The 12,112-nt window shown below is 45.4% G+C and overlaps 1 protein-coding gene across 2 annotated transcripts in view; it reads right to left on the reverse strand.

Moving 5' to 3' along the window:
• Pip4k2a (phosphatidylinositol-5-phosphate 4-kinase type 2 alpha) overlaps positions 1–11,822 on the reverse strand; it is a 175,431-nt gene extending 163,609 nt beyond the window's left edge. The window contains exon 1 of one of the 2 annotated variants that reach the window (XM_052727237.1): positions 11,486–11,822. In XM_052727237.1, coding sequence (XP_052583197.1) covers positions 11,486–11,629 — 144 coding nt within the window. In that variant the 5' untranslated portion in view covers positions 11,630–11,822. The remainder of the gene's footprint in view (positions 1–11,485) is intronic. The other variant, XM_052727236.1, reaches the window with a different exon arrangement.
• Positions 11,823–12,112: the final 290 nt, after the last annotated feature.

The following is a 12,112-nucleotide window of genomic DNA, read 5'->3' on the forward strand; positions in this document are numbered from 1 at the left end:
GCAATTCCACGTACTTTATCTGGTAGTTAAAAGAGGTTTATTTTGGAGCGACTTATAATCAATAAAGGGACTGGTTACAGGATCCGGGAGAGGTGAGGTGCAGTCCAACGAGGTTCTCTGGAGATGGTGGTCTGCAATCCACCATCCAGTATCACAAGGAGCCAAGAGGGAGCCAGAACATACACATCTCCAGTCTTAAGGATCCAAAGAGGCCACGCCCCAAGGGCAGGTCACAGACAGGTGTAGCAGTTACCTGCTGCCTCACTGGGGACAGTGCTTCAAGGTCAAAGCTGGAATAGCTACCCACTACAGTCACCTCTCTGGAACACTTCTTCAAGCCCCCACACAGAAGCGATCATGACGCAGCCGTTAGCTGCTGAGCCTCCATTTCCTACCACCACCAACCCCTCTTCGATCTGCTACGGCCCCCCAGCCTTCCTTGTGAGCTTCTAGGCCTTTGTACCAGCTGCTTGCTCTGGCTGTAGCGTACATCCTCCATCTTCATGCCCAAGCTCTTCACCTCCTTCATGATTTTGCTTGGTGTGGTCTTCTTAACAAAGCTTATGCTTGTCCACACTGGTCAACAGCCTCCACTCCCAGCATCTCTGATACTCCATATGTGTGTGCACGTGTCTGTCCTGGGGTGGCCCACAGAGGCTATCTAGTGAGACCTTACTCAGGGTCAGATAATCTGGGCTTGCTTTCCCCAGCAGGGCTGCATAAGGAGATGATTTGGCCATAGGCGTGTTTACCAGGTGTTTGGAAGGGTCTACACTTGTCGGTACTTTGTGCTTTGATCTTGCAAGGGAGAGGTCTTTTGTCTCTTCCCTTGGCACATTATAAAATGCCCTTCTGAATAAATGACCGGGTGGCTGGATACTGACCCAGGGCCCTCTCGAAGCTATCTTGTGTCTCTGCCTTTCTTAACATCTCTACCTTTCTACCTAATATCTCCTCATTCCTCTCTCCTCTACCCAAGAACCCTCTGTAAGGTGGGAGAAGGTCAAAGCTGGACTTGTCTATTTTCTCTGAGGTTATGCGCTGTTTGAATGTAGGGCCCATAACATGTTCAATTTGCAGTTGAAGCATCTTAAAGTGTCTCATATTCAAAAAAAGAAAAAAAAAATGAGATATCAACTCAATAGCTCATATAATTTATAATAATGAATGTGAATTAGATTTTGACACCTTTAACAATCTAGTCACTAGTGGAGGCATTAAAGATACAAAAATAACATGATAAAATAGATAAAGCAAAGCTAAGGCAAATGGAAAATTCTAAAATAATAATCCATAACTCATGGATACATAATACCAAATACAACAGTAATCTGGTGCTATGAGCCAGGATAAAGTAACAATTAATTTAACATATAACCTAATAACTTACTATATATTGTGCTTTTAAAAAAATAATGGAAGCTACCATTTAATAAGAACTTAATTTTTGCCAGCAACTAACTTAGGCATTTTACAAGTACAGTCAAAAATACTGGTGATGACTTAATTTTTCAACCCCCAATGGTACAGGGCATACTCATAAACCTACTTCAGTTTTCACTTTCAGGTAGTATTAAATAAATTACATGATAGTTAACACTTTATTTCAACAACATAAACTCTGTCTTAGATTATGTGAAGATTGATCTCAATGTTAACTTGATGAGATCCAGAAACACTTTTGAGGAAGGTCTCTGGGCATGCTTGTATGGGATTTATCTTGATTAGGCTGAAGAAAGAAGACATATCCACTGTGAGTGGCATCATTCCCTAGGTTGAGATATTAGACTGCATAAAAAGCGTGAAGTGAACTGGGTACAAGCATTCATCCCTCTTTGCTTCTGAACAGATACAATGCGACGACGGATGGATACAATGTGACCTCGACCTCAAGCTCCTGCCTCCGGCAACTTCCTGCTGTGATGGACTACAACCTGGAATAGTGAGTGAGCCAAAATAAATACCCTTCAAGTTGCTTTCGTCAGGGTATTTTACCACAGCAACAGGAAGAATAACCAAGACACAATCTTGCTAGTGCCAGTGTTCTGAGCACACTTAAAATAGGTAAAGCTGAGCTATGATGTCCAGGAAGTTAGAGTACTAAATGCACTCAGGATATTTTCAATTATGCTAGGTGTATCGGGACATAATCTTACTGCAAGGTCAAGAACATCTATCTATCTTAACTGAGTCCACATCATAACCTTTACAGTGTTATCACAATAGGCTCCAGGCCACAACCCAGCTCCTAACTACCTCCATTTGAAAAACTACTAAGACTTAGAATTGAAACACTTTAACATGGGGCTAGAAAGCTAGCCCAGAGAGTAAAAAGCACTCACCAAGCAAGCCTGACACCTGAGACTGATCCCTGGAGCCCACAGAAAGGTACAAGAAGAAAACCAACCCCACAAGCTCATCCTTCGCTCTCTACACACGCCACATAACACAAATAATGAATACATAAATTTACTTTTAAAAAACCTTCAATGAAGCCGGGCGGCAGTGGTGCACGCCTTTAATCCCAGCACTCAGGAGGCAGAGCCAGGTGGATCTCTGTGAGTTTGAGGCCAGCCTAGTCTACAGAGAGAGATCCAGGACAGGCACCAAAACTATGCAGAGAAACCCTGTCTTGAAAAACCAAAAAAAAAAAAAAAAACACTGAAACTGTGAGCCAAGACAAACCTTTAAAAATTAAAGGAAGAAAGAAAGTCTGACAGATGCACTGTAAGGTAAGTATGATGGCTAATTTTAATTGTCAACTTGACTAGCCTAGAAGATGAGTGAATCTATGAGCATGTTTCTAGAGAGGATTAACTCATTAAGGCTCTGGCCTTAATTCAATAGTTTAACCCTTGAGAGATTCAAATTTTAAAAGACTTTTGGGAGATGGTGACCTGTGGAAGGTAGGGCCTAATTCAAGCAGTGGGGCGCTGGAGCTATGCCTTCGAAGGCAGTATTTTGGCCCTTAACACATCCCGTTCTCCCACTCTGCTTCCAGGCGGCCATCAGGAGAGCAGCTTCAGCTCCATGCTCTCAGCACTGCCTCCCGTCAGGCCCAAAGCAACATGAGCCAAATATAAACTGTTCTTGTTTGTAAGTTGTTGTTTCTCTCTGTTTAGGTTGTTGCTTATCAACGTGACAAAAATTCTGACCAACACAGTAAGTTACTGTTTTAAAACTCACAACGTTTTCCATGAATAGATTATATATTTAATCTCTGCCTACACTTTCCACATAGATGATTTTCTGTCATGGGAAAAATGTTTTTAAATAGTTTTACCCAGTATCAATAGCTCATGATTTGTCTACCCAAGAACAGCTTTTTAACGCTAAGAACTATCTAGAAAAGATCTAGCAGAAATGCTAACAGACTCCCGGGCTTATGGGTAGGGTACAGGTTAAAATCCCACATACACCGGGCACTCAATGTAGTTCATGAGTTCAACCTATTCAAGGTCTGTGGTTCGGCATTCGGCCCATTGCTGACTGCTTGGCACCGCTTCCCACTCTGTACCACCCTCACCTTATCCTCACAAGTATTCTTCAGAAGGCTACTTGAATGGTCCATGGACAGAATTTGGGGGAACTGTGAACCCGGCAGGATTCATTTAAGAGCATTATTCTGAGAGTGGGAGTTGGGCCTCTCACTACCATGAGGCCCCATGGAGCAATAAAGGAAAGAAATGATGATAAAGTGCATTCGGAGACCTTACCTAAAAGGCTTTAATAATAGTCTAGGAAAGAGGGAAATAAAGCCGACTAAGACGAACAAGGGAAAAACAGGAAGAACGAGATGTAATAAAACATCTGCCTAAGTTGGATAGCACTTCTCATCTTCCACTCCTATCTTCCAAGAAGAAAAATGATTTTACTCATTCACATCTTTGATAATTAATCTTACTATCCCTCTCTCTCCCTCCATGCCTAAAGCAATGGCCCTCAGAATCCACATCCACAACCCTGAGCTATCTGGAACATCCCCACTCAGTTGTTTCTTGTTTCCTCTTTCTTCTTCCTCTGTCCTGCTCTCAAAGCCAAACTCCACTGTTCTACCTTCCCCTTTTGAGATCTAATTTACCCTTTGGTGGTTAATCTTCAGTGTCAACAAGACAAGATTTTTAATCACCATGGAAACATTGGCTTTTGTCTATGAGGGTATTTCCAAGAAGGTTTAACCGAGCAGAGAAAAATCTACCCTAAATGTAGAGGGCACTAAACCATGGTCTGGGGTCCCAGACTCAGTCAAAATGGAGAAAGTGAGCAGAACACCAACACTCATTTCTCCCTACATCTTGACTGCAGATTTGATGTGCCTCCCTCCCTCATGTTCCCGCCACCAGGACTTCCCTACCATGGGGTACTGTTGCGGCAAACTGTGAGCCAAAACATGCAATCCCTGAAGTTGCTTTTGTAAAGAATTTTATCATGCCAAGGAGAATAGTAAACAATCCATTCCTTGATGGCTATCTTAGCAACTTATAAAAGCAAGCATTTAATTAGGGACTTTCTTATAGTTTCTGAGGGTACATTCATGACCATCATGATGGGGCATGGCAGCAGGAAGGCATGGTGCCTGGAAGAGAAGCTAATCCACTGTTTTCTAGGGGAGACACACACACACACACACACACACACACACACACACACACACACACACACCCTTATTCGCCCCAGATTGAGAACCCACAACAGACAAATGAATACCACCCAAGTCCAGCTTGGTGAACCAATGTGTTTTATTGGGATCACTTACAGGAGCAGAAGTGACTCCAAGACAACATCATCAGAGCCCACCTCAACACAGATGACAGCCAGAAAGCAGGGAACCTGGAACACGCTGCACAGCCTGAAGTTCAACAGGTTGGAGAGTGCCCTTTCCAAGAGCCTCAGCTGGTCTAAACCCCTTCCAGGCAGCTCAGCTAGTTTCTGCTTCTTCCTGGCAGCTGGTCTGGTCTCAGTATTCTTTGCAGCTTGGATTAACTGCATTAAAAGCTAGTCTTCTTTGCAACTTGGATTAACTCTGTCTGAGGGGGATTCCACTTTTATTATTTCCTCTAGTAAGGAGCCCTAGGGACTCTGGTCAGTTTCAGGAACTACCTGAAGCTCTTTTGAGTTGTTTACCTTTGAGCTTAAGGAGTTTCCCTGCAGGATGGAATGTTTCAATCTGGGAGAAAACTTTACCCAACATTCAGAAGCAGGAGGCAAACAAAAGGAGATGCTGGGCCTGGTGTGGGCTTTTGAAACCTCAAAGCCCATCCCCAGTGACAGCCAGTCCAAAAGGGCATGTCTCCTAATCCTTCCCAAACAGTTCCACTGGCTATGAACCAAGCATTCAAACACATGAGTCTATGGGGGCCATTCTCATTCAAACTACCACAACAGCAATTACCAAGTGAGTGTGGAGGAGTCTGAACTCTTGATTCCCACCCTCCTACTGCTCAGGAGTTCTAATCCCACAGGGTAATAACCAGACTATCCACCATCATCCCCAGCAAGTCAGTATTTCATGAATTTTAAAATCTCTTTCCAATACACAATTCCTTCTTCGAGCTTTTCTATCTCTATTACAGGGTCACCATGCTGCTAAGGCAATGCATCACACACAGCTGGGGGACAAATTCTAAACATTTCTATGTTTCACGACATTCCTTCTGCTGCCTTGCTTCCCAAAGTGCAGCCTGGAGACTCAAACCATCAGCACCTCCTGAGATCATACTAGGCAGGAAAGCCTCAGATGTCATCCTGACCAGACCTGCTGAATCAGTGTCTGAAAAGTCCCCCAAGTGAAAAAGTCCCCCAAGGAAAGCCATTGATCTAGTACTTATTAATATATAACCAACTTAACTGCATCCAAATTTGGTCATTTTTAGGAATCATTTACTGACTCCTTATTACACACCACTAGATTTTAAATGCAGTGTCTCATTTAACCTTCAAACTGGTTCCTTGAGGCAGTCACCATCACCTCCATGTTAATGCACAAACTGAGGCTCAAGTGGGTATACCAGCTGCTCAAAGACCCATAAACTAACAATGGAGAAGGAATTGAACCTAGTCAGCTTGACCACAAACCATCCTGCCAAACTGCACCAACTCATGTCAATGTCAATTTATGTATTTCAAGTGCACGCTGGCAGAATTAGCTACTCAGGATAACCGCATGCTCTATCAACTTAATAACAGATTTTGTTGGTTTATTACAATTCTTGCTGACAGTTTTTCTATGGCATAGCAGATCAGCCCGCCTTGGGGCAGCATTCTGCATGCTAAGGCCATGCTAAGGTGTTTGATTAAAGGAGAAGAAAATAATAATCATATCTTTGAAGGGGAATAGTAAACTATAGCCTTAATAGTAAATTCCATGTATTTCCTGAAAAGCAAAAGAAAAAAAAAATAGTGTGGGACTAGTTCTGGAATGTGCAGCTGGTTGGGTTCCACTCAGTGAGTTTCATTTGATATCTAACTACTTTATATTTTAATTGCCTCATTGTGTTATTTTCAGTCATTATCATTCCATAGTAATCCACATCATTTTTACACCTAGCCTCCTCCTTCTTTTGTCTATATCCAAATATAAACCCATGGATGTAGCTGGAGAGTTTTTCCTCTCCGGGTCCCGTAGCCCACTTATAAAATAAACATACAGACACTTATATTATTTAAACTGTTTGGCCTAATGGCTCAGGCTCTAGCTATCTAGTTCTTACATCTTAAATTAATCCATTTCTATAAATCTATACCTTGCCACATGGCTCGTGGCTTACCAGTATCTTACCTGTTGGTACTCATGGCGGCGGCTGGCAGCATCTCCTGACTCAGCCTTCCTGTTCCCAGAATTCTCTTCTCTGCTTGTCCCACCTATACTTTCTGCCTGGCTACTGGCCAATCAGCATTTTATTTATACAGAGCAATATCCACAGCACATGGAATTCAGAAGAAATTACATTTCTGGAATACAATATTATCTATCTCCAGGCCCCACCTTGCTGAGAATACAGTGCATGTTTCAGATGGTCCACATGTAAAACTACAGTCTCTAATCCACACATGACAAGGCGTGTTGTCCGAAGGTTGGCCTGTGCAGATCCCCACAGGCATCAAGATCAGCACTAACTCTGTTATACTACGGTAGATGTCTGCCTCATACTGCCCCTCAACCCCCAACCTCGGGGACTCTCTCTCTAGGGAACTCTTCACTTTACACACTTTATAACTACTTAGTCCAAAAGGAAGCTACAACTGATTAAATCCAGACAACTCAAGATCTTTGGCGGTATTCTGAGGCCTAAATTGGAGACAGAAAGTCCTTGTAGAGAACAGCAATGAGAAGCTATAATTAGGAACTCATCAGTCCCCCAGTCCTATGTTGCTTCTCAAGCAGCTATGAATAAGCAAAGGTAAATAATGCCAGACTGGATGGGAAAGTCAGGCTGTAGAGCAAAGTACCTGGTTCTTACCATGTTCTGGTTCCCATCCTCCCTCTACTGGGACTATCTCTAAAGTTACTGTAACACTTCAGAATTTTCCTGTAACCTATTTGCGTTTCTATGGCTTGAAGCCACAAAGCTTCAGTATATCAATAAAGTGGCTATTTCTAAAACCAATATTTGTTTTACATGTTTTTCTATACAGATAACACAGTGTCTTCCTTTATATATCTAAATAGGGGTTGAAATACTAATCCAAATAGCTCACATTTCACAGTGTATAAAAATCTTTTAGAATATCTATTTAAAACAAATCTTGGCGCAAAGCATTCAACATACTCCCTACACTATTAAAATACCATTTTAAGAAGCTAAGTGCCTGATCATTTTTAGTTTAATTTCAAACATAACAAGATAAAACTGCCTTCTTAAGTCATCTTTTCCTTTATGTATTCAATTATATTCTCTGCTTAAAATAAAAATTGGCACAGATCCATTCACTGATGGAGATTTTAAGTTAGAAAGCAGTAACATATCAAATTAAGCGCACAATGGCAGGCTTATTCTCCACACTGAGCATTGTCCAAATCAAGATTTTCATTACCACTACAATGGACTTGAAAGTTTTTGCCTTAATTGCAAGTTTCTACATTTCAATTAAATAGACGTTGACTTAATAGATGGTAATGAAGTTCAGCTACAATCAATCTGGCAAACTCAGTTCAGTCTCCTAAAGTCACCACTGATTTCTTCCTCCTCCAGACTAGGCTCTGAAAAATCCCCAAAGGTTGCTGCATATTCAGGGACTCCTAATATGATGCTATTAGACAATTAACTGGAAAAATAATTCAATCATCAACTTAAAAAACAAGAACAAGCCAGGCGGTGATGGCGCACGCCTTTAATACCAGCACTCGGGAGGCAGAGGCAGGCGGATCTTTGTGAGTTCGAGGCCAGCCTGGTCTACAGAGCGAGATCCAGGACAGGCACAAAGCTACACAGAGAAACCCTGTCTCAAAAAACAAAAAACAAAAAACAACAACAACAACAACAACAACAAAAACTTGCAACTCATCTACCAACAATCCCATTTCCCAGGTATAAACACTGATCCCCAAAAACTGGTTAATATGCCAAGGTGAATAGTCAAGATAGAATTCAGCCAGGTGATGGTGGTACAGACCTTTAATCCCAGCTCTCAGGCGGATCTCTGAGTTCCGAGTTCCAAGCCAACCTGCTCTACAGAGAGAGTTCCAGGACAGCAAGGGCTACACAGAGAAACCCTGTCTTGAAAAACCAAATAAATAAATAATAAAATAGAATTCAAACAGACTCAATGAGTTTTTTGATACAGCACAAGGAAGAGGCTCAATTCCACCCTAAAAATGTTGGTTTCCTTTCAAATTTATGTGCTCCAAATTTGTGGCTACTCAAAATATACAATTAAAATTCTGATGGAGCCAGGTGGTGGTGGCGCATGCCTTTAATACCAGCACTCGGGAGGCAGAGGCAGGCGGATCTCTGTGAGTTCGAGGCCAGCCTGGTCTACAGAGGGAGATCCAGGACAGGTACCAAAACTACATGTAGAAACCCTGTCTCAAAAAAGCAAAAAAAAAAAAAAAAAAAAAAAAAAGTCTGATAGAATTTTAAAAGCAAAAAATTGTCCCTGCTAATCCTAGAATTGCAGGGGAAAGGCTTTGGTTTGAATTACCTGCCTCTCTGCCATGTTTTCTCAAATGTTCCCATTTATATCCATGCTCATTTTAATAATGTGGACTTACTTATTCTAACATTACACTATAAACTTTGGTGCACAGAAACGCCATCTTTCTGGTACCAATAACCATTTCCTAAAATCAACCAAAAATACATGCCTTCTAAGTGTGAGAGTTTTATTATTTTTTTAAAAAATACAGTTAGAAAATGAAGAAACAAAACTTTGTCAACCCACATTCCTCAAAAAAGACACATGGGCATCGATGAGAGGCATGCCAGCAATCCTCCCCATTGTGACAGGCTCTGCATGTGCTGGTACGTGTTGCATTAATAACATGCTTACATGATACACTATTCTGTCAGTGTGTAGACTTAGAATTAGTAACTGTTCTTGAGAGCAACAGAAAGTAATACTAAATGTTCCTGCCATCATTCATTCGGTGTTTTCCAAGTAGAACTGGAAAACAAATGTAGCAACTCAAAAATAAACACAAGGTAGCAACCCAAATGTTACAGTGAAGCATGCCCAATGAGACTTTTTTTTAAGTGGACTGGAATTCAGACTGATTCCGAAACAGCCATTCTTTTCCTTCAGCAGCATATTGTTGAGACTACTTTACTATATTAAACCTGGACACACACACACAAACTCCTGATCAAAACACCGGAACTCCAAAAGGAGATTTTAAAAAAGGGCCCATAACCCACAGCCAGCAACTCACTTGTATTTATAGGGCCCCATTGTAGTCATTTGGAAGCTGCAAACAGCAATGGAAACAGAGAAAGAACTTGACAGAATCAGACACAACTAAATTATAGGCTTATTACAATGGAAAACTGTAACTTCATTATCTGTAATAAGACGGGGGGGGGGGGGTGCATTGGTGTCTGCTGTTTTAACAGTTGACATCTCTAACAGCTAAAGAAGTCGGCAAGTTAAAGTGAACTTCAGTAGATCAAGCAGTGAACTGACAGGAAATAACCATTTCTCAACTTTTTAAATCATTCCGGGCAAACACAATCATCTTTATCCTGTTTCACCTTTCCCCAGTTCTGCTTGGGAAAGAAAAGTACAAATAAAAGATACTGAGTCATTTTAAACAACTCCGTTAATTTGAGAGTGCAAAAATCACGCTGGCTTTCTGTCACTTCCATTATGCTGAAAAGGACACCCGGGCATCCACCGACATCAAAAGCAGGACAGCAGGCTCAAGCTCTGCCTCCCTCCCGAGCTGGCTGACTGCAGTGGGTAAGGTCACGGTCAAAATTCACAAGCTCATTGAAACTTTCATGGCTCAGCCAACTGCGCCGATCATGTTTCTTGATCCCATCTAAGTGGATTAAAGCTGCTGGAGTTTTCTCCCTGTCAGATCAGCAGGAGGCTATTTCAGCCCCTCACACCGCAGTCCGCAGAGTCCGCAGCCGTGCGCCTTCCTCCACCCCCGGCTGTGCGCTAGGCTAACCTCCCCAGTGCGCTCCCCTCCAGTCTTTTAAACCACCTTTCAAATGGACGTAATTAACTCTACACCGCCTCGAACCCGCGCCCGCCGGGACCCCCCTCCGTCTGTCACCATCCTGGCCGCCCTTCCGCAGTCGGTGACTTCTGCCTGGCTCTCCGAGGGGCGGGGGGGGGGGCTCTCCGCCAGGAGATCTGGAGCCGGCACAACGGCCGGGCGATGCGGGAAAGGACGAAGACGCTCAGCATCAGGGCCATATTTACGCTGCCTTTTCCCTTTGGGGGAGAAAAAAATCCTCCTCGAGTCCGATAATACTGCCTTTAAAGGAAAAAAGGAAGCTAAGCTCTCAAGCTGCCGCCCCAAATCTTCTGGTTCACTCCAGTCTTCCTGCGGGAAGCTCGGGACGCTCCCTGACAGGGACAGGTACACCTGTCCACTGGCCCAGGACACGCGGGCCTATCGGTCCCAGAGAAGGGGAGCGATCGCTCAGACTGGGCCCTGAGCAGTCCCCCTCCGGGGCTGACAGCTGAGGCGAAGTCGGTCCCCGCACAAACTTCCCACTTCCCGGGCAGCGGGCACCGGCCGGCGGGAGGACGGATGCGGGGCAGCACAGGCGCAGGGAGGCTCCGAAGCACAGAGAACGCTTCTCATCCTGCACCCGTCCTGGGTTCCCAAGGGGGCGCAAGCGGCACCGGAGGAACCCAGGGGGCGGACGCATGTCGTGGGGTTAGGGGCACCCCGAGAGGTGAGCAGCCAGAGGGCCCGGGACCCGCCAAGCCAGCCGGCTAGAGGTCCCCGCCCTGCCACCGCTGCAGCAGGAGAAGCAGAGCTGGAAAGGCTGAGCCCGAGGAGCAAGAGGAGCGCGCCGCAGAGGAGACTTACCGAGTGGTTGACCCCCCACATGAGCACGCTGAGCAGCGGGTCGCTGGCCCGGAACAGCTTCACTTTCTGAGCCACGAAGTGCTTCTTCTTGGTCTTGGTCTTGCTCGCCAGGACGGAGGACCCCAGGTTGCCGGGGGTCGCCATGGCCGCAGTCTCGGTCCCCTCCACCGCCGCGCCGCCGAGGCCGGGGACCCGCCCTCCCTACACGCCGGCCCGGGGAGGCAGCCGCATCCCCCGGGGCAGCCTTCGCTGCGCGACTGCTCCAGCCCCGCTCCGCCCGCGCTCGGTCCTGGGCGCTCGCTCCGCCCGCTCCGCGCGCTCGGCCGCCTAAGCTGCAGCTGCGCTCGCCTCGCGCCCCCGCCCGGCTCCCGCCCGCCGCGGCTCGGCGCACAGCCCGCGGCTGGTCCAGGCGGCCGGCGGCTTCCGCGTTGGGCGCCGGCGTCATGACGCAGAGGCGGGCGGGGCAGCGGCGCCGACGGGCGGGGCGGGTGCGGGTGCGGATGCGGATGCCGGACCGTTAGGCTGTTCTCTGCGCTCTGGCACCGGCGCCAGGCGAGTTCCCCAGGGCGGCCACGACTGACCCTCCGCGGAGGCTGCTGGGGAGTGCGGGGACTCGCGCGAGCATCC

The sequence above is a fragment of the Peromyscus californicus genome, unplaced genomic scaffold, assembly GCF_007827085.1.
Source record: "Peromyscus californicus insignis strain IS unplaced genomic scaffold, ASM782708v3 Scaffold_8__1_contigs__length_139910024, whole genome shotgun sequence".
NCBI lineage: Eukaryota > Metazoa > Chordata > Mammalia > Rodentia > Cricetidae > Peromyscus > Peromyscus californicus.